The sequence below is a fragment of the Orycteropus afer genome, unplaced genomic scaffold (assembly GCF_000298275.1).
Source record: "Orycteropus afer afer isolate SDZICR_OR568_19922 unplaced genomic scaffold, OryAfe1.0 scaffold00007, whole genome shotgun sequence".
Classification (NCBI taxonomy): Eukaryota; Metazoa; Chordata; class Mammalia; order Tubulidentata; family Orycteropodidae; genus Orycteropus; species Orycteropus afer.
Genome location: NW_006921594.1, coordinates 5,793,856 through 5,815,909, shown reverse-complemented (window position 1 = coordinate 5,815,909; position 22,054 = coordinate 5,793,856). Strand labels below are relative to the sequence as shown.

Here is a 22,054-nt window from a genome sequence, read left to right as displayed (position 1 = left end):
GTTGCACTTCCCAAGGTGAACTGCAGGCATCATATGTTTTGAAAGTTTTCAACAGAAACTTCATATAACCGTCTGAGAAGTTTACAAACACTTTTTTTTGTATAGTTAATACAAAGGGCCTTAGTTTTACTTCCTTATGTTAACCGAAGACATTTCTATTGGAATTGTCATTCTGTATATTAGTTTTTAGCTCTCCTGTGCACATATTGTTACCTTAATCGACACTTTCTGTATTGTCTTTGCTAAATTGGCTAATATTTATAATTTTCAACCAAATTCACATTTTCATTTGCTGCCTGAGTGTCAGGAGCTCTGCAGCCATAGTGCCTGAGGCGTTTGACTGCTAACCAGAATGCTGGAGGTTCAACCCCACGAGCCACTCCTCAGAAGAGTCAGTCCCCTATGACTTTGTTGATTGCCATCTGCTATTTTTGCAGTTTCATTAATGTTGCCTCTGCCTTCAGCTTATGAATAAAGATGAAAGACTATGCCCTGACCCCTTTGCTTTTTAGAATTCCCTAAAAAACCATACTTGACATTTTATACCAATTATACAAACATAGAGCTTGTTATTACCACTCTTTGCCTGGTGCATAAGCCGTCTTACATTCTTACCACTGTGGTTTTTATCTAAAGCCTATTTTGCAATGAAAATTCTGTCTGGTTTCATCAGCTGCTTTGAGAAGTACAAACATATAACATCTGCAGCATTCTCGTCATCCCTCTCATCTATAAATCCATGAATAAAATCTAGTATATCTGCCCAGCATGAGATTGTTTAGTTAATAAAACCACAAAGCTGATGGGCTTTTGATTTGTGCTTTTGTCTTTGTGGTGTCATCTACGGATTGTCTCCTCATAACAGTTATTTTGTTGTTGTTGTTCGTAACTGACTTCAAACATATGCTATAAGTAATCCTACCAGATTTATGAGGGAAGGTAGAAATTTAGCAAGGGAGGAGGAAGAAGAAAGAGAGAAAAGAAAAGAAAAATATATTTTTCATGATTGCCCAGCTGGCTCCACTGATGGGCTGTTAGCAGTTGTCAATATACTTTCTTTTAAAAGAAATAATTTGAAGACTTTCTATTTTACCCTGGGACTCCCTGGGTACAGTTAGGCCCTTGACTAGTAACTGAATAGTGGATTGCTCGGAGCCCCCCAGAGGCACTCGGAGGACAGCCGTGGCAGTCGGCTTCTGAGGCCACAGCCCCGAACGCCCTGCGGAGCACCGTTGTGTTCTGCATTCGTGGCGTCACCGTGAGTCACAATCAACTCAACGGCAACCAGTTTAGTTTTTGGTTTTTTTTGGGGGGTTGTTTGTTCTTTTGTTTGTTTTTCTTACCCTACAAATGGGAGCTACAGAAGAAGAAAGCAACAGAAATTGTGAAGGCCCATTTAGTTTGCTCAGGTTATAGCAAGCTGACCACCTTGGGAATAAGGGTGTCGGGGCATAGCGATGATGTAGTTTCTCTTCTGTGTAGCCTCCTTCTCACCGCTGTGGGAATTTGAGGAGTTGGGGATGATGAAAAGTGCAGCAGTTCTGTTCAATGTTTATTACATACCCTTTCTGTGAGGCACAGTGGCAATGCAAAGGTGAATACAGTAGTTCTGCCCTCAGCAAGTTTATAATCCAGTAGGATACATTCTACTTTAATTACGTAAAAATAATAACATTGCCAGGGTTTTCCTAGCAGTTATCCAATACTGAAATCTAAGTATTTATAAATATAAGTATATGAAATATAAACCATATATTAAATGTCAACCATGTGTCAAGGATATTCAAGCATTTTATAAACCTCTCCTTTAGAAGGCCTTTTTTTTTACCCCCAGGAGAGCATTCAGATTTGTACTGTGTATGTTCTTGCAAACTAGGGTATTCACATTTTTCTTGTTTATTTATTGAGAGTCTGCTAAAAGAAATTGTGTACATATGGCATTAAGGAGGCCATTTTCTATTAGTAGAATTGGTTGGAACACAGTTTTCCCAAATACTAAGCAGTGTAGGTGGCAATTGAATGCTACAAACTCCCAAAAGTAGGTGTTACTTGTAGCACAAAAGTCTTCTAGGACAGACATGTTTATGATTTGCAGAGTGTTTCTAAGGCATTTTGGTGGTCACCTGATTCATCCCCTTCATTTAAAAAAAAAAAAAAAAAAAAAACTAAGTCCTAGAGGTTTCCTGAAAGCCTAAGAGTTAGTCATAACAACAGGCTAGGAATGCAGATGTCCTGAGCCCCAGTCCATTATTACATGTTCCTTCTTTTCCCGATAACGTAGGGTTTCTATGGGAAAGCAATATGAGAGAAGAGTGTTTAGAAACGTAGGTTTGAGCCAGGTACAGCACAATGAGAATGCCGTGTTCGGTAAAGAACAGGGAGCCCGTTCAGTGCTGCTTACGGCTTTGTTGAGGGACTGTTCTATTTAGAAACATAGGTTTGAGCCAGGTACAGCGCAATGAGAATGCCGTGTTTAGTAGAGAACAGGGAGCCCGTTCAGTGCTCCTTACGGCTTTGTTGAAGACCTGTTCTATTTCTTTTACTTCCAGATCCAGCCATTACACATTCATAGACTAATTTTTTAAAGGTCCATTTACTCAGATGTTGTTTTTCATCACTCTGGGCATGTATCAAATAAACATACTTTTAAAATATATGTATGCAACAGGGGGAAGTCTTTCCTACAGATGTGTCCATCAGATGCCTGGTAACAGTAGGTGCAAAGCCCAGAGAACCCAGAAATAAGAGACAGAGCCCACCAGATGCAGAGAACAGCCAAAAGCCCATCCAGAAAGGTGATAGGTACCAAACATCCCTAACCTAATTGAATTCATAGAATCTGATTATCTCTTTTTCCTTGGCTGGGTTTTGGGAATGTCTGTAGTCTTGTTCTAGGTTAAGGGGAAGAACAGGAGGCCTGAACAGAGGCTAGCAGATGGAAAGGAGGTGTAGATGGGGGAGCCAGTTGGTGGGTACAGAAGTAGATCACTAATAGTGATGAAAAGCTTCAGTGAGTAAAAGGAGAATAAACACAGGTGGCCATAAAAGAGAGAAGAAAATCAAACCAGAGGAACATGACAGCTTTGCGTCATTTGTAGGGCAAGGAGATCCTGAAGGTAAAATGTATTTGTATTATAATACAGAATCATAATATTTGTTCATAGCAAGGACCCCACATCATACAGAACAGGCTAAAATATATCTTGAATTTGAAAGGCAGAGAGACATGAGAAATGTCTTGGGAACCATCTTCTGTAAAACGATTAACCTTTTAAATGACAAGTTGAAGTTTCTATGATCCAGAAAATCTTCTTATCCAGAATATTCATTATCTGATTACGTCAGGAATAAGACATAATTGTGTTTGCATATATTATCTGTCCTGCTCTTTCACTGTGTCTGACATCCCCAAATTCTGAGAGGCTCATCTGTATGTTAGAAGGAAAAGATGGTATGAGACTCTTCTCAGTGAAGCTTTTGTGTGGGTATTCTGTAAGAAAGACGTTAACACTGCCTACGTCTCTAGCCTCTATCCCTTCTGTACTTTCTTGTTCACTAAATAGAAAGGTCTTCATTATATGCTGTTAATCTGCATATGCTACAATGGCTACCTTCTGAGAGAAGAAAAGGAAAATGTAGTAAAATGAAAATAGCACTGACTTTGACACAAGTGGTGCACTGTGGACCTACAGTGGAGAGGCTAAGAGCCTGCAGACCAGAAAGCGTCTACTAACTGCACATTCTCACTGCACACACATGGCGAGCTCAGACTCCAACTATACCAAACTGCTTACAGCTCCCTCAGAAGGACCAGGTGTTTCACCAACCTCTGTGCCTTTGGTTAGCCTGCTTTGGAAATGATAGAAGAAAAAAGTCATTTGAAAGGTAATTTAAATGAAAAATGATCAGAACTTGATTACAAACTAAACTGAGAAGTAGGGAAAAGAGCGAGTCTGAGATCCGAAACACTACATTTATGTTGTTGGAAGAGGGTCATGGAAGACCACTGACAAAAGACCACGGGAAGGTCTGAAAGAAGGATAGAGAGGGGTGGGGAGATCCTGTGGACTTTGAGTTTCCTATGTGTCTGTGGAGTGGTCTGTAGGCATTTGTCAGTACAGACGTGGAGTTTTGATGCGGGGATACCATGAAGAGAGGAATGTGAAATGGTGTCAGCTTTCATACACTCTCTGTATTTCCACCCCAGTTTCCTCCTGTCCAGACCATGACATTTTTCATTAGCTATCTAATGAAATTAAGGATGTTAAGGATGATATGTAAAGTCTGTTTCTGCTTTACAGAAAGAAATTCTGGAACAACAACAGCAAGAGAGAAATGATACCAATTTTTGTGGTGTTTGCATGTTTTGCAGTATGGAATGCTTTGGTAACAGGTTGGTCTTTTACATTTCTTTAAATACTGTTTTCCATTTGAAAGCTCATCAGAACATCTATAACTATTAGTTATATAAATTATCTCAGAACCCTTTTGAATGTCAGCCAGACTTTATTTTTGATAGATGGATAGATAACTTCAAAGATAGGCTGTAGTTGCTCTAGGCCGAATAGGAGAATAAATTTTAAAGGCTCCCAAAGTAATATTATGGGGCTTTTGTGTATGTATGCCTGGTCAAATATATGTAACAAAAGACTTGGCGTTGTACCCATTTTAAGTGCAGTTCAGTAGCACTGATTGCATTTACTGCATTACTGCAACCATCACCACTATCCATTTCCAAATGTTTTTTGTCTCTCTGCAGAGAATCTCAGTACCTCTTAAGTAATCAATCCCCATTTCCCCCTCTTTCCAGCTGCTGGTAGCCACTAATAGACTTTTGACTCTATGTGTTTGCCTATTCTAAGTCTTTTCATATAAGCATGGTCACCCAGTATTTATCCTTTGTATCTGATAGCAACACTAACGTTGTATAATACCATTAGACGAATGCTATTCCTAGCCTGATTTGTTCTTAAATGATTTAAAAATAATGCTGATTGCTCAAATGTTTTCCCAGATCTGTACTTTTGAACCACATGGCCAGAGAACATGCTTTCAACATTGGATTGCCAGACAACATTGTAAACTGCAATGAATTTCTCTGTACCTTACAGAAAAAGCTTGACAAGTAGGTGCCGTTTTATGAAACACAGTTTGGACTATTTTAATCTTGGACTCTAATGTGGATTTTTTCTAAAACACTCAGAAGTAATTAGAAAAGTCAAAGCTACTCATTTGTTGGGTTGGAGAAGTTCACATTTTGTGTGACAGTTCTTATTTTGTTAGATCTTATTGCTTTTACTGTTTCTAAATTTTTCAAATAGAATATATCAAGTATACCAAAAAACTTACATACCATACAAAGTATGTTGTATTAGCCGTCCAAGAAATAGAGCATTATTAATTCATCTGAATCTTGCTGTGTAAGATGTCCCGCCTTACTAGTATCCCCCCAGAAACCAGTGTTGTTGATTTTGGATCCCTTTCCTTTTCACTGTAGTTTTTCTACATCTAGAAAGAAATAAGTATGTTGTCAAATTGTTACATATTATTCAACTTTATGTGAGATACAGCATATTGCATGTATACTGGCTAAAGAACATACCTACATTTACATTTTTAGAAAGGTAATTAACTGGTAAAGCACAAAACCGTTTTTGGATATTAGCTGTCTTTGTCAGTTTTAACTCACAAGCCAAGTTGACTGACTTAACCAACTACCAGTAACCACATCATGACAGACCACAAAGCAAATGAATAATGAGAAGAGCCAGTGACAAGGACGCTCCAGATTGATGTTCTACTTCAATGAGTGATTATATGCCCACTCCTCACTCACCGACTATCTCATCCAGCATTTCACATTTACGACAACTCTGAAAACATTCTCAAGTAGCACCTCTAACAGTCCAGGCCTCACATGGGGTCACAGCTGGGCCCAGGGTACCTTCCATGGTCCATCTTGAATAATATACAGGTAGCCCTGGTGATAACCAGGCCACATGAGGGATGGTGGCCAACCAGCCACAGGATACATTCTCCCAGTTGTCTGTGACATGTCAGTCCAGCAGGACACGAGACAACAGTGGGATGACATGAGGTCAGAGGAAGGCCAGGCAAGAACCAGAAAGGTCAGTGGGAGGAGGCAGAAAAGGGAAAAAAGGAAAAGGAGCCAGGGAAGATGGCGTATGAGCAGGATCACTGAGCAGGACAGGCAGTGGGCGGTGGAGGGCGGGGACAAGCAGGATCCCCACCACCATTCCCATCCCCACCACCATTCCCATCCCCACCACCATTCCCATCCCCACAGGCTCTGTGGTGACAGGGAAGGCATGGTGGGGAAGGGGGACTCATGGCACAACACACATCCTGAGATAAGCTGGGGGTGCCCAAGGGGCAGTAAGCAAGGGTAAGTAAGGGTAGGGGACAGTGAAACCAAAAATAATGCCAGTTTCATGTAATGACCTAATCTTTGGAACCTAACCATGTTGATAAGTGGGGATTGAGTATGTTAACATTTTAATACTCCTTCCTATATGATGATTCTATGTGACCTAAAACTAATAAATATAAAAATAATAATAATAAGGGGCTGTTGCAGCCAACATCTAAGTGACTTGTTCAGTCTATCAGTGTGTGTCTGTTTTTTTTAGCTTGCAATGCTTGTACTGTGAGAAGACCTTCAGGGACAAAAACACACTTAAAGACCATATGAGAAAAAAACAACATCGCAGGATCAATCCTAAGAACAGAGAATATGACAGATTTTATGTCATCAATTATTTGGTAAGTCGTCCTCTCGTAATTTAAATTAGTTGCAGTATTGCAAACAAAATTTTCTAAGGGCCAACTAATATGTGAGCAAGCTATTAGTACAAAGGTCAAAATGTAATTGAAGGGTACTTTTGAGCAGTAATGAGCTTTAAAATGCTTTTTACAAAACATAATTAGATTTGCTGTTGATTTGTGATATATCTATATAGTAAAAACGCCATATCTCTAGAACTCACAGTAATCTTAACCAAAAGAGCAAACATAAAGCACTTGGATATTCACCCTCCTTTTCCCCACTCCCATTTACTGTGTTATCTGTTAACTTGAGGCCAGAGAGTTATATTCTATTTAAAAAACATTTGTTAGACACTGGATATATGAGGTACCATGTAGAGAATTAAAAAAAAAAAAAGTGTCTTCACTCATCTCCTTTCTCCCTAATAAATATTCTACCCTCTTCCCCATCTAAAAAAAAAAAAATCTATCTTTATCAGCCTATTTTCAAGGACACCAAGCCATTTTACTATACAAAGTGACTTTTATTTGTTTGGCTAGTGGGACGGCCTAACTGGTTTACCACGGCAAGGTTTCTAGGTGCACTGAAAGATGTCACATTTCCTAAAAACCTCTGTCCCATTTGCCAGCATAAGGGATTACATTCCCTTTTGATTAAGAAGAGATACTCAGCTGGAAGTAGATGTCACTAGAAGAAGCATTTGGAAATGTGAGGGGGGATTTTTGATTGACAGTGCCTGGTGCGCTTGCACACGATAAGAAGGGATAGGAATCAGGTAAAGAGAAGGGTTAAGTAACTCTGTAGTGGTGTTGGGAGTTCTGTTTCGTACTGGCTTTTAAGCAAATAAAAATTGGTTTTGTTTGGGGTTTTTAATTTGTTTTCTCTCTCAATTTGAATTAATTAAAACCCAAACACAATGGCCACAGAAGGCTAATTGGATATTATGAGACATTTTATCTATTGGATAGCAACAAGCATATCCTGAACTATGTTGGAAATCTCTGCTCATAGGTCTCATTTTGTCTGTTCTAATCCTTATAGTGTTCAAATAAAATTCCCCTTGAGAAGCAAATTCAGTGTGTGTTTGAAGACTGACTGAGAGATTGCCTTGGTTGCTACAGGTGTTTTACACCAGCTAAAGGCAAAGGCAAATGCACCTTTTGAGCCCTTCAATCTTCTGTTAAAATCACTCAATCACACTAATTCCTAGAATAAATTCTGCTTCAGGGCCCAATGCAATCCAGTAGGGAGTGGGCTTCAGTGTTAACTCACCAAGAAATTGTCAGCTGCTGCAGAAAGCTATGGAAAGTCATGTCATAGGAGATCTTCCTGCTGGAGATCTTTTAAACTGCTATTCAGGAGCATGGGACTAACAGACCATTGTATAGCTGGAGTATTTACCTTTGAGAGGAGACTTCAAAGAGACTGCTTGCTCAAATTCTGCTGGCACTTTTAGAAAACTGTGACACTTCATTCCCTGGGCATCATGTAATGTGGCTTGTCAAATCTGAAATCACCTGCTCAGGCCAGCTGTCTTAGACAAGCATACTGGATGATGCTGCCATGGAGTGCCCAGTTTTGATACAAGAAGAATCATGGCTTGAGGCAGGTACTTGAAGAGTATGTGAAGATTTTAGTAACATAGAAAATGAAAATTAAATTGCTTTAGAGTATTACTGATAGAAGAAATTTTTAAGAAAACCTAGCACCTATTTGAGTACTTACTCTGTGCCCACCATTATTCTAGGTAATTTTATCTTATAAATCACTTACTCTGAACTACATCCCGATGGCACAGCTATTATCATTACCCTTATTCTATAGATTAGTAGACTGAGGCACAGAGAGGTTAAGTACATTTCTCAAGGTCACATAGCCAGGGTGAGTTACTTAACTTCCCTGTGCATCGGTTTCCTTCATATTTTTTGTTTGTTTGTTTGTTTAACTGAGTAAACCTACTAAACTGAGTAACTGAGTAATACCTACTTCTTATGCTTAGGGTTAGGTTTCTAAGTATGAATTAAGTTCAATTCATACTGATGTGTTCATCCTTCATTGCCTGTTCTCTTTTGTAATGCACTAGAAAATGAGCCAAGGTCAAAGTAAAACTGACTTTGATCAGCTCTTTAAGGATTCTGACCCACAACATAGGAGCTCTGGTAGCAAAGTGCCTAAGGCATTGACTGCTAACCAGAAGGCTGGCGGTTCAAACCCACCAGCCACTCCTCAGAAGGAAGGTTGGGCAATCTACTTCCATAGTGATACTGCCTCGGAAACCCAGGGAGGGATCGCTATGAGTCGGGTCCGACTCAACGGCACAAAACAACAACAACCCACATTAGCTTCTTAACCCTGTGTGATTTCCTACTGAGGTAAATAGCCAATAATAATAGAGTGATTAAAAAAAAAAAACTGAAGAAGTGTGATGATGCCTTAGCATCACAGAAATGAAGTAAACGTCTTCGAAAAGGATTGAGGGAACTAATAAAGTAAAGATGTATAAATGCCCTAAACTTGTTGTTGTTGTTGTTGTTTGCCGTCGAGTCGGCCCCGACTCATAGCGACCCCTCCTTGGGTTTCCGAGGCAGTATCACTACGGAAGTAGGATTGCCCAACCTTCCTTCCGAGGAGTGGCTGGTGGGTTTGAACCGCAGCCCTAGCAGTCTAGGAATGCTTAAAGAAGAGTGTGGTATAATAGTATAATAATGTGTGTTATTGTGCTGTGCATCATTGAGTCAAATCTGACTCATAGCAAGCCTACAGGACAGCAGAATTGCCCCACAGGGTTTTCTAGGCCAAATTGTTTATGTATGCAGATTGCCAGGTCTTTTCTTCCACTGAGTGGCTGGTGGGTTCAAATCACCAACCTTGCAGTTAGCAAACGAGCACTTAACTATGGCACTGCCAGGGCTCCTTCAATAATATGTAAATGAATATATAAAAGATGGTCCCAAATAATAACAGTGTGTAGAAAAAATGAAGGTTTCTCAGGATGATTTTAGTTTCATTTTGGATCCCCTTAATAAAGATTTTTTGATGCTAAAATAATTTTTTTTATTGTGATTTGGGTGACGATTTACAGAGCAAATTCACTTTCTGTACAGCAGTTCACATATACTTTGTCTCGTGTCATTGACCACAGTTTACCACAATGCAACAGCTCCCCTCCCACTTCCTCCCCATAGTTACCTCTTCCCTGTGTCCATCCCTCCATGCACTCCTGCGCCCTGAACTATCTCCCTGTGCATAAGCAGCCCTTCTTTCTCCCATGATTGTTCTCTCCAAGGAGTGTATCTACCTGAGGTAAATGTTCAACTCATATGCCTGTCTTTTGTTTGGCTAGAAACCACAGATGTGGGTTCAATTCTAGACCTGAAAGGCAGCTAGGGGCCATAGTCTCAGCGGTTCCACCAGGCTCTATTGGACCAGCAAACCTGGTCCCCCCCCCCACTTTTTTTTTTCCTCCAAATGATTTTGAGGTTTGTTCCACATTGTTCTCCCACTCTATCAAGGATCTCCTATATAGATCCCCTTCCAAGTGCATGACAGTAGTAGCCGGGCACCATCTAGTTCTTCTGGTCTCATAGTCATATAGGCTGCAGATCCGATGGTGTACCAGTCGCTAGGACTAATTGTTTCCATGAATTTTGGTTTTCTTCATTCTTCTTTGCTCTGGGCGAGGAGAGACCCATCGAATAAAGAATTTTTAACATGAAGAAATCATTAACATGAAGAATAAATTCTTCTAAAATTGTACTTAAACAATGACTAGAGCAACATGCACCGTTTCTTCCTCTGAGGGAAAAGGCTGATGTGAGTGTAAGCAAGAGGAAGAATTGTGCTTACTGTGGATGTGTCTGTGTCTCACATCTTCTCTTCAGACCCAATTTCATTGGCTTCATACTTTCTACAGACATTTGAGTGCCTTTTAGTGACCAGATTCTGGCACAGAGGGAAAGACATTACAGCCAGAGTGGCAGATTTGAGTCACTGCTCTGCAAGAGATTAGAGCTTAGTATGGGAAACAGACACGCAATCACATTCATTTCAGCACCACAAGGTGTACAGTGGTGGGTACAAAGTTAACATTTTGACCTCTTCTGGAGCAGATAAATGCCATATTTAGTCATTAACCCACAGAGTTTCTTACTTATGCTTCAAGCACATATGGTGTCTCCAGACCAGAGGTGATAGAAGAAGCATCAAGAATGCCCCTAGCAAGATGCCCTCTATTCGGTCTAAAAAGTAGGAGGGAGACCAATGGAGAAAGGAGGCTGGTTTCAGCTCTACTCTGAGCTCAGCAAATTGACAGATTCCTTTTGCCTTCGTAGGTGAGAGAATTTCCATTTTTATTAACTCACGTCAGTATCTAAATCCTAATCTAGTTGGAAATAAATTAAAGATCCTTTTCATAGTCTAGATTGCCCATTTCAAGCTCTTGCTTTATTTTCTCACAAACCAAAGGGTTCAGAAGATGACAAGGTTCCCAGCAGTTTCACATTAGATAGGCCTACCTCAGAGGAAAACTCACATTATCATCAAAACTTTGGCTCCATATTCCTAAGGTCACATTTCAAGCCCTGACTTTCTCTAACTGGAAGGAAACAAAAGAACATTGCCATCAAGTCACTTCTGACTCATGGTGACCCCACAGGACAGAGTAGGAAACCCCCGCCCCAGGGTTTCCAAGACTGTAATCTTTACAAAAGCAGACTGACACATCTTTCTTCTGCAGAGCGCAGAGCCCTTGAGCACTGTGCCACCAGGGCTAAGGAAAACTGTTGTTGCAGTGGTTTTATCATTCTTTGATGTAAATTTTTTTCTTAAACTATGCAGAGCCATCTGTAATGATAATAGGCTCTGAAGCAATTTTTTCATGGTTTTGTTACAGCTCATTAAATCATTACCTTTAAAGCACTTTTCTTTCTGTTTCTGATCAGTTTTTTGTGTGTGAATGTAAGCACATGTGTTAAGTGTACATGTACTGTGGGTGGGGAAGTGCTGGATGCAGGGGAGCCTGTTTCCTCCTGTGTTTTATCCACCCTCTCATTGACCAGAAACCATCTGATGCAGGGGCCTGAGGGGGTGTTCTGAATGTCTTTACTGACATGCCTCCCAAAATTTGTTTTTCTTGTATTCATTGCTTTCCTGACATGATTCATTACCAGGCAGAGTGTCTTAATTAGAGAGTTGCGTGCTTTGTTGTTCTTCTCTTTGGGTCTAGTTCTTGTAATAAGCCATGAATTTAAGTGAACCAAAGCAGTGCACTCTGGGAAAATCTTGGTCACCGTCACGTGCAAACTGATCGTTTCATAACACAGAGATGATTATATGATCCCTAATACATCAATTTCCATTTTCCCCTGGGTGGTAAAAGGTTAACGCTGTGTAGCCGGGATAGATCTTCACGTGTTGTATTGATGCTGAGGAAGTTGTGGAATAATGCTTCAAGTTTGGAAGTTTGGGAATACAGGATACTTTTTGTCACTTTCAGCTCAAGCATTTACTGGCAAATACTGCCCATATAGTTGAGAATGATAATACCACAGATGGCCCACCCTTGAGTAGTATCTTACAGAATTAAAAGGATGACCTTAAGTCTAAGTCCAGAGAGGAAAAGGAAGACATTAATACCTGAAAGATTTCATTCACCACCCGAAATTCTAGTAAGGACCCTGTTGCAGTGTTGAGGCCATTCTTGGTTTCCTGTAATGAGGTTCAGATGACTCATGGCGATGCGCAGAGTACATTATAGAGTCCGAATTAACTCCCTCTGATGACGCTATGGCAGGTCTCTGCATGTCTGAGTTGATGTATCATTTAGCTGATGGATAATGACAGCTTCTAAACCTCTCATTAATCTGATGAATGATGGATTTCCTTTTCTCCCTTAAATCATAATGGGACCAGTAGTTCTTTGTTTTTAGCTAAATGAATACTTTTATTTAGAAGAAAAATGTTCATAATTGAGAAAGAATTATGATTGTGTTTTTTCCAAAAGGATGATGTTGAACAAGGATAGCTTACTATATATATAGCTTATGAGCTTATAAGTTGAGCTTGACTGTAACCATATTTTAGCTGCTTGAAAAGAATGTCCAGTAATGTTCCTACATCCCCTTTTAGTACCGCTATCTGCTTTTGCATGTGTCACAGTTGGAAGATTGAGTAGAGAAAGAACATGGAGCAAAAGAGGAAGAAATGGCTTAATGGAAAGAAGAGAAATGGTTGGGGCAAAGGATGTCATTTCTGCCCGTCATTCCATAAAGTTTTTCTGAAACTGTGACAAGGCTTGCCAGATACAGCCCTGAAAGGGTGGGACATCTCCACTGACTACAAAGGCTGAAACCATTTGGACAGATAGATACTCAAGCACTTACTATTGTCAGGTACTGTGGGCTTTACGTACAGTGACTAAGGCATTGATCACTTTACAAAAACATTTTGAGGTAGGGTCTAAAATTTGCCTCAAACATCTAGATTATCTCGTTAAAGTTCAATTCAACAAATGCTAGCCCCCACTGTGCACCAGGCACTAGAAGTGGAACAGGCCCTCATGGACTGAATTCTAGTGGGAGAGACAGATAGCAAATGAGAAGACAAGTGGATATATAAAATGATTTCAGGCAGTAATCAGTGCTTTGAAGAAAACTAAAATGTCACAGAAATAAGCTATGACTTGAAAAAAATACGTCACTGTGATAGTTGGAGCTGTGTCAACTTGGCTGGACCCCAGTTCTGTGTGGTTGTTCCCATGATGGGATCAGATGACTGTGTTCTGAGTGGCCAGTCTGCCCAAGGGGAGTTTCCCTAGGGGTGTGGCCTGCTTCCAGGATATCCAGGAACATCCTAGGTAGAGAGACATTCTTCTGTGGATCGGGACCCTGGTGTGCTGCCTACAACCTTCTGTGAGTGAGCAGCCCACCGCTCAGCCTGGAGATCTTGGATTCATCTTTCATCGGAGTCAACAACAAGTGTACTGCCTGTCAGCCTTGAATTTCTTGGCCCTCTGCGGTTGCGGAAGTTAAGGCTGCCTCCAGCCCGACGTTTCCTCCGGGGACTTTGGACTTGCTGGCTTCTATGCGTTTGTGAGCCATTTTCCTAAGATAAATTTCTCTCTCTCTCTCTCTCTCTCTCTCTCTCTATATATATATATATATATACATAAGCTTTGCTGGTTTTTGTTTCTCTAGAGAACGCAGTCTAACACAGTCATTTTGGACAAAGTTGTCAGAAAAGACCGGTGGTTACCTGGAAGCTGAGACCAGGAGGCCTCAGCCGTGCAAATGTGTGGGCAACAGTGTTTCTGGCAGAGGAAGCAATTAAGTGCAGCATTGCCTAGGTGGGCGTTGAGCATGATGTTCAAGGCACAGCAAAAAGGCCAGTCGTGGCTGGAGCAAGTTGATCAAGGGACAAGTGGCAGGAAGCAGGGATGCAGAAGGAACCAGGGACAGAGCATAGAGTTGTTATAAGCCATGGTGAGGACTCTGAATTTGGTTCAAGGTGTAATGGGAAGCCATAGGAGCATTTATGTAAACAAGGAGATGTCCTTTAGAAAGACCACTGTGGACGTAAGAGGACAGTGCTGCTTTTCCAAAAGAAAAACATATTATGAAAGCAATTTAGGACATACCCTTCCTTATCACTGAAATGAAATGTCTAGTATATCCTACTTATATTGTTTCAAAACCATTTGAGTGTGGAGTTTTCATTTTTAAGAGTTGTGTGTCTGGTTTTTTTTTTTTTTTTCCTCTCTCTCCCCTATTCCCCATTTCTCTAATCCCTCTGTCCTTCCTACATAGGAACTTGGAAAATCTTGGGAAGAAGTTCAGTTGGAAGATGATCGGGAGTTGCTAGACCATCAGGAAGAGTAAGACTTGTTACTGCTGCTAATTCCAGTGTTTTCCAGAGTAGAAAAACATTTTTTCAGTTTGGTTTAAGATTATCTTTGGAGAATGTCACCTGACAGAATAAAAAGAAAGAAAACTAGTTTTTTTCTGAGATTTATGTCCTTTGATATAATGTGGCAAAAACTTGAGTTCAAAATATTTTTAAGTAATAATCACTAAAGCATGTGTCGTTCCAACTAATAGTATTTTGCTATTAAGCTATTTATTAATTGAACCCCATAGATTATGTACAATTCAGAGAAAAGTACATTTCAGAGTTCTTTGCTGACTCCGTTGGTGCCCAGATCTTGAAGTGATAGGATCTTTGAACACTCCATGTTGCTTATTATTGGAATAGAGAATGTAACCGAATTGGAATTAACCTTGTCAGTGGTCATCCCATTGATGACTAACTTAAAGCATTCGCAGCTTCTTTGCCTGAAATCATAAGCTTTGAGAAGAATTCTTTTCAACCTGAAAGGATTTCCTTTTATTCATCCTCTTTTCATTCAAAGCTGTTTGGTCTTTTTTCTCTCCCAGGATTCTGAATTAATATTATTTTATTGAAGTAAAGCCCAAAGTTGGAGAGTTGCCATTTGCCAACATTCTTTGATGCATGGAGAGTCGGGCAGTGAGTCCTCTAGACTAGAATAAAAACATTCTTTCGCATTAGGGCATACTAGTTAGAATGCTTAATGGATGGATTCTGGCCTTTAAATGCAGAAATAATGTGATGACCTGGTGCAGGTATGCTGGTGACTCCCTCCTGGATGGACAGGGTTAGGGGAAAGACTCCCTGCTTTCTAATAGGAAAGCTTAGTTATGAATTGGGTTGGGTTAATCTTCAAAGTCATGGCAGTCGTCATTTCTGAACTTGCCATGAGAAATTCTGCCTTCTTTGAGTTTGAATGGGCAGTTCCTTGTCATTACAACTTTTTGCCCTACTCGTAGTTTTCCTGATTTAGGAAAGAAAAGAGCTGGCAGTATCTCTAAAGATAAATACAAGGAGAAGGAAAGGTGGTGAAAGGGATCTTGTGTGCCTTTGGAATTCTCCATCACTTGGCCCATTTAACATGATCTGTATTTCCCTCATGAAAGATGCATGCTTTGCCTTTTTTAAAATCCACCACCATTTGTCATGCAGAAACACACTCCCAGCATCGCACCTCACAGCATGTGCACTCGGTGGTTGTAGCTAATGAGAGTGAGCGTCACATCCCTTGATATGTCTCCTTTGCAAATTACACCTAGTTGTCTCCAAAAGAGATTGCACTGATTCTGTGGTGAGTAACTGCTTACAAGAGAGGCAAATACAGGAAAATGGAGCAGCACCTGTTCACTGTTTATGTTAATTTCATGGTGCTGCTTTGAATTTCAAAAGCTGTATCAGCAAGTTCATAATATGATGTGACAGTCTTTACAAAAAATGTCAGAGTTGAAAGGAATTGGCAGGGGTTCCTAGGAGGAGTCACTGTGTAGTAACCCTTAATGAAGGGAACCTCCATGTCTTCTGTTTCCTTTTGAACACAGTGACTGGTCTGATTGGGAGGAGCACCCTGTCTCTGCTGTCTGCCTGTTTTGTGAAAAGCAAGCAGAAACAATTGAGGCATTATATAGCCACATGGAGGTAAGATACTCATATTCATTTGAAATTTATTTTGCTCTGATACAGGTAAGCTGACACTGATTGGAGCCTCATCTACTGACACCTTTTGTTTCTCGATCTTGGTCCCATTCCCACAAATGCCATGGGCAAAACAGAAGAGACAAGCCAGGTTCAGCCAGGAGAACCAGATCTCTGGGCAATTAGTTAGTGCAGTTGTGTGGACCCGGGAGAACTATTGTGTGAGATTTCACAGACTGTTGATTTAGACTCACCTTTGAGAGAAAAAGTTCTCGCTCTGAAAGTGGGATCTGCACCTGTGTGCCCATGGTTATGCACAGATCTGAACACGCTCCGAGTCCTTTTCCAGTGCTTCCTGTGCTGGTGAATAAGGACAGCAGGAAGGAAGAGAAGTGGCTGCCATTTACAAAGCTCCTATGGAAGCAGAGGCCTCTCGGGGTTCGTGGAAGACCACCCAAATGTACTCTTGCAGCTCCTTCAGGTACAAGTATTGGAGGGAAGAAATTGGGGTACATTCACAGTCTGTACTTGAACGTGTGGATGCCAATTTTATGTTGTAAAGAAGCTTGAAGCTAGACATTCTAAGCCTTTTTCACCCCAGTGTATGGGAGAGAGATGACATTCGACACCTCTGATCACTGGACAGCGTGGGTGGGAAAGGAGAATGTCTGATGATTCACCACTGTATCACTGCATAGAGGAAGAGGGCCGATTGTAATAGAAAAATATGATTCTTACATTCCCTTCCACCACCTCTGCAATAGTGGAGATGCCTCTCCCTTCACCCACCTTCACTCCAGCCTCCTTCAGAGCTACTGCTTATTCAGTCGAAGAAGGACCAGAAGATGGTAGAAGACCCATGAACATTGTCCCTTAATGAAAGGAGAGTCATTTTCTCTGAAACAAGGTGCCACTATACGCATGTACACTTTCCTCTGCCTAAACTTAATTCACAGTCTCCCAGTATCTTTGAATTGGAAGGAATCTCCGTGTCCTTGCCCAGATCTCAGGGCAGTGTAATGTAGAGATCCCCTCTGCAGCTTCCGTGGCAGGGCTCCTCACCCCTGCTTAGTCACTGTCAGTGATAACATATGGAATTCCTGGTTATCCTGGGTATGGTGCCACACTAGATGTTGTGCACAGTGCATTAGATGGCATTTGTCCTCCATGAACATGTAAGTTAAAACACTTAAACAAAGAGACTGGCATTGGCCCCATGGAACAGCAGTGGAACAAACAATAAATAAAAGTTTCTGCATGGCAAAAATCAAAAGAAGTGTAACTTGTGGGAAGACGTGAGTGAAGAGAAGCTTGCAGATTTAAGTCGTATATTTGACAGCATAAAATGAAAAGTAAAAATCCCTATCTGCATTTGGAATAAAGGACCTGTAAGGAACCCTGGGGGCACAGTGATTAAGCACTCTGCTGCTAACCGAAAGGTCAATAGTTCGAACCCACCTGCCGCTCCATGGGAGAAAGATGTGGTGGCAGTCTGCTGCTGTCAAGATTTATAGCCTTGGAAACCGTATGGGGCAGTTCTGCTCTGCCCTGCAGGGTCACTATGACACAGAATTGGCTTGATAGCAGTGGTTTTTTGGAGTTGGTGCTTTTTGAAATCCATAATTCTAGTCCAGATGTACCATACCGCAGAGCCACATCTTACCTAGAGTCTGACGACAATTTTTGTCAAACTGCAGAATGTGTACATAGTGAAATGTAAAAACTGCAGCTATAAGCTGTGAATAATTAAAATGTGTAACTGATTGGCATGACTTGTTTGCTCTGTGCTTAAAAAAGCAGTTGGATGTGGGAGAAAACAGGATGGGACACTTCAGAAGCAGAAGATGGTGAGCTCAGCCTGAGTCTAACGTGCTCAGGTGCCTGTGAATCAGCTGTCTGCTTGTAACTTCAGCACGCGTGAGTGAATAATTCATATGCTCACGGAGGTATTTGTTCCCCTTTTTTAGGATGCACATGAATTTGATCTCCTCAAAATAAAGTCAGAACTTGGTGAGTTTGCTTCAGAAATTGTTTTCCATGATGGTGTACCTATTATATACAATATGGTAAATGATACCTGTTGTTCTGTAGTCTTGACTGGAGAGTACATGGTCCCATTGTATCTCTGTACAGATAGTTTTACAGAACTGTCTGAAGCAATGATTCTCAACTATTTCAAACTGTAATTCTCAAATATGATTTTTTATTTCACACAGTTTTCTTCCTCTTACCTACATATATAAGTGCTTCAAATAAAATATACATTAATGCACACGTTATCACATAGAAGAAGGGGGTAGTAGAAAGAGCTTGGAGTTTGGAGTCAGACTAGAGTTCATATTTCACCTCCCTCCAGCACATAGTGGCTGTGCAACCTTGGGCCTCAGGTTAGAAAAATGTCATGGAAGCTGGATAACGCGTGGAAAACACCTACTGTACTGCCTGGCAGTGCACCTAGTATCGTTTGTAGTAAGTGTACCCTATTGTATCTTTCTCAGTATTACTGTGATCAAAGCATTAGATGCATTACCATGTAAAGTACTAACTTGCTAGTGGATCCAAGACGGTACAAAGCTCAGTTTCCACACCTCAGCTCAGTGACTGCTTTTCTAGATTGTGGAGTGTATTGCTTTCCTTTGCCGCTCTTGTCAATCCGTATCTGCATGGTATTTATCATTAGCTTAGTAGTTAAGAACATGGGCTTTGGATAGAACAGCCTGGTATCAAATCCTGGCTCCATCACTTACTAGCCATGTTTCCTTACACAGTTTCCTAAGATACTCTTTGGGTTATGGTACTACTACCTACCTGGTAGGGTTTTGTGAGGAGGAAATATACTGATACATAGAAAGTTATTACAACAATGCCTAGCATGTAAGCCCTACCTAAGTGTTAGCTGTTATTTTTCCTTATGCTCATTAGTTGGAATGCCTCTTCACGTTGGTTAATAAAGCTGAATGGCTCTCTTAAAAAATTATATAGCAATGCAAAAATGGATCTGACTAGTTGTCTAATGATTCTGCATACTGTCATTTTCAGGATTAAATTTCTATCAGCAAGTGAAACTGGTCAACTTCATTCGGAGGGAGGTTCACCAGTGTAGGTGTTATGGCTGCCACATGAAGTTTAAATCCAGAGCAGACTTAAGGACTCACATGGAGGAAACAAAACACATTTCACTGCTTCCTGAAAGACAGACATGGGATCAACTGCAGTAAGCATTGTTCAACCAGATGTATACTTATTTTCTCTATCACCCTCATTTTATCCCTTTAATTTGTCTAAACTTTAAAAAAAAAAATTAAAGGAAATCATGTTCATTATAAAATGTAAAAAGCTTCCAAAACCTTATTTTTAAAGTACTCCTCTTACAAATGAGACTATTTCAGAATTTGTCATGTAGAGGTAGACATAAATGTAGATAGATATAGAAGTATGTCTATAGGTCTCTGTATCTCACTAAGTATATCTTAGGAGCTCTGGTGGTACAGTGGTTAAGGCATTTGGCTGCTAACCAAAAGGTTGATGGTTCGAACCCACCAGCCACTCCATGGGAGAAAGATGAGCCAGTCTTCTTCCATAGATTTACAGTCTTGGAAACCCTGCAGGGCAGTTCTACTGTAGGGTCACTATGAGTCAGAACTGACTCAATGGCAGTGGGTGATGGTGTGGTAGGTATATCATTTTGTTAACAGAATATTGTAAGCTTCTTTCCATATTCATTAAATATCTGTTGCATCATTCTTTATGGTTACCAAGTATGTATGCATTATATGGATATACCCTAATTTGTTAAATATTTATGTTGCTTCTTATTTTTTGTTGTTATCATAAATAACAAAAAATGAGTATCTATATCCCTACATTTTTTTATATTTATCTAATCTAGATAAATTCCTAGAAATAATATTACTGTGTTGAATGTATGGACACTGTTAGGGCTTTAGGTATATAGTTTACATCTTGGCACCTTAACGAACAATAAGCAGTTGCACCTATGAGGTGCTCACTGTCAGCCTACAGGGTAGCCTTTGCCAGTCCAATCCTTCTGTACTGTTTGTCACATCTCACTGGGATAACTCAGGTGAGGGGACTTCTGAGAGGCTTTGGGTTTCTTAGTAGCCCATTGGTTTCTCTAGTCTCAGAGAATGTTAAACCAGGTCCTAGAATTCTAGCCCAAAAGGTCTAGTGTTTCTCCTTCAGAAAAATCCTAGAGTTGTGAGAGCCAAGGTCAGCCCTGGGTTGAACCAGTACCCTGTTCCTACCATTCTTACATCAGAAGCCTCAGGGGTACCCTGAACTGACTCCAGAGTGTGTCCAAACAAGGAACCAGAATAACTAACTTGAAATTCAACAAACATTTCCGTTTTTGATCACTGGTTGGAAAACAAAACACAAGGGGAAACAACCATTTTCAACAGATAACTTGAAAGATTTATACATGAAAAGTAATTACATTTGAACTTTGTTAACCTAGAGGGAGGAGTTCTGGTGGCATAGTACCTAAGGCACTTGACTCCTAACCAGAAGGTTGGAGGTTCAACCCACCAGCCACTCCTCAGAAGGAAGGTTGGGCAATCTATTTCCGTAGTGATACCGCCTCAGAAACTCAAGGAGGGGTCACTATGAGTCAGAGACGACTCAACGGCACATAACAACAACCTAGAGGGACGCACTAGGACCTTTAAGTAGAAATGACAGTGGTGTGGGTTTTAGCTTCATATAAGGAGATATTTCCTAATAAGAGCTGTCCAGTACTAGAGAAGGCTGCCTTTTAGGACAGTGAGTGTCTCACCACAGTAGATACCAAGCAGAGGCTGAATGGCCAGTCAGCAGTAGCTGTGTAACATTACTTCATTCTGTAAGATTGATATCAGCCAGTGAAAGTGAAGCTCAGAGGTTGTCCTCTTTATACAAAGCCCACTGCCATCAAGTTGATTCCAACTCATGGCAACCTTCTAGGACAGAGTAGAACTGTTCCATAGACTTTCCAAGCCGGTAAATCTTTACAAAAGCAGACTGCCACATCTGTTTCCCACAGAGTGGCTAGTGGGTTCAAACTGCCAACCTTTCAGTTAGCAGCCAAGCACTTAACCAACTGTGCCACCAGGGCTCCTCATCTCCTTTACAGCCATTGCAAACTGCTGTTGAAATTACAACAAAATTACAGAGATAGACTGGGTGGATGGATGGATGAATGGACAGACGGAAGGACAGATGGATGGACAGACAGACAATATATAGTAATGCTACGTAGAAATCCCTGTATAATTTATTAGTTGGTTACTCTATGTATCTGTGATTGTTTCAGGTACTATTTTCCAACCTATGAAAATGACACTCTCCTGTGTACACTGTCTGACAGTGAAAGTGACCTAACAGCCCAGGAACCAAATGAAAATATTCCTGTCATCAGTGAAGATACATCTAGACTGCATGCTTTAAAACAAAGCAGCATTTTGAACCAGTTGCTACTACAAGATTGTTTGAAAAACTAGAGGAAAGTGCTACAGCACCAATTTTGAATGTTTTCTCCTGTGCGGCAGATATGCACATCAGCAAAGCGTTAATCCTTGGTGAAATACACTTTTTTCAAAGTTTTCAGAAAATAAAGTAGAAAAATACAATCAGGGCATTTTGTATAGTAGCTGTAGAGTTCTATTGTGTAATTATTTTCAGTGATCTTGTTTCATTCGATCCATAATTATCAATGATAATGAGGACATGGAAATCACAAATAAATGATGTTCCAAT

The 22,054-nt window shown here is 40.5% G+C and overlaps 1 protein-coding gene across 1 annotated transcript in view; it reads left to right on the top strand.

Moving 5' to 3' along the window:
- The window catches only part of ZNF277 (zinc finger protein 277), a 65,640-nt gene extending 43,842 nt beyond the window's left edge, over nt 1-21,798 (top strand). Inside the window, exons 7-14 of the mRNA XM_007944201.2 lie at nt 4,302-4,393; nt 5,015-5,125; nt 6,651-6,783; nt 14,590-14,657; nt 16,207-16,303; nt 18,268-18,310; nt 19,340-19,514; nt 21,612-21,798. Of these exons, the coding sequence (XP_007942392.2) occupies nt 4,302-4,393; nt 5,015-5,125; nt 6,651-6,783; nt 14,590-14,657; nt 16,207-16,303; nt 18,268-18,310; nt 19,340-19,514; nt 21,612-21,798 (906 nt within the window). The remainder of the gene's footprint in view (nt 1-4,301; nt 4,394-5,014; nt 5,126-6,650; nt 6,784-14,589; nt 14,658-16,206; nt 16,304-18,267; nt 18,311-19,339; nt 19,515-21,611) is intronic.
- Nucleotides 21,799-22,054: the final 256 nt, after the last annotated feature.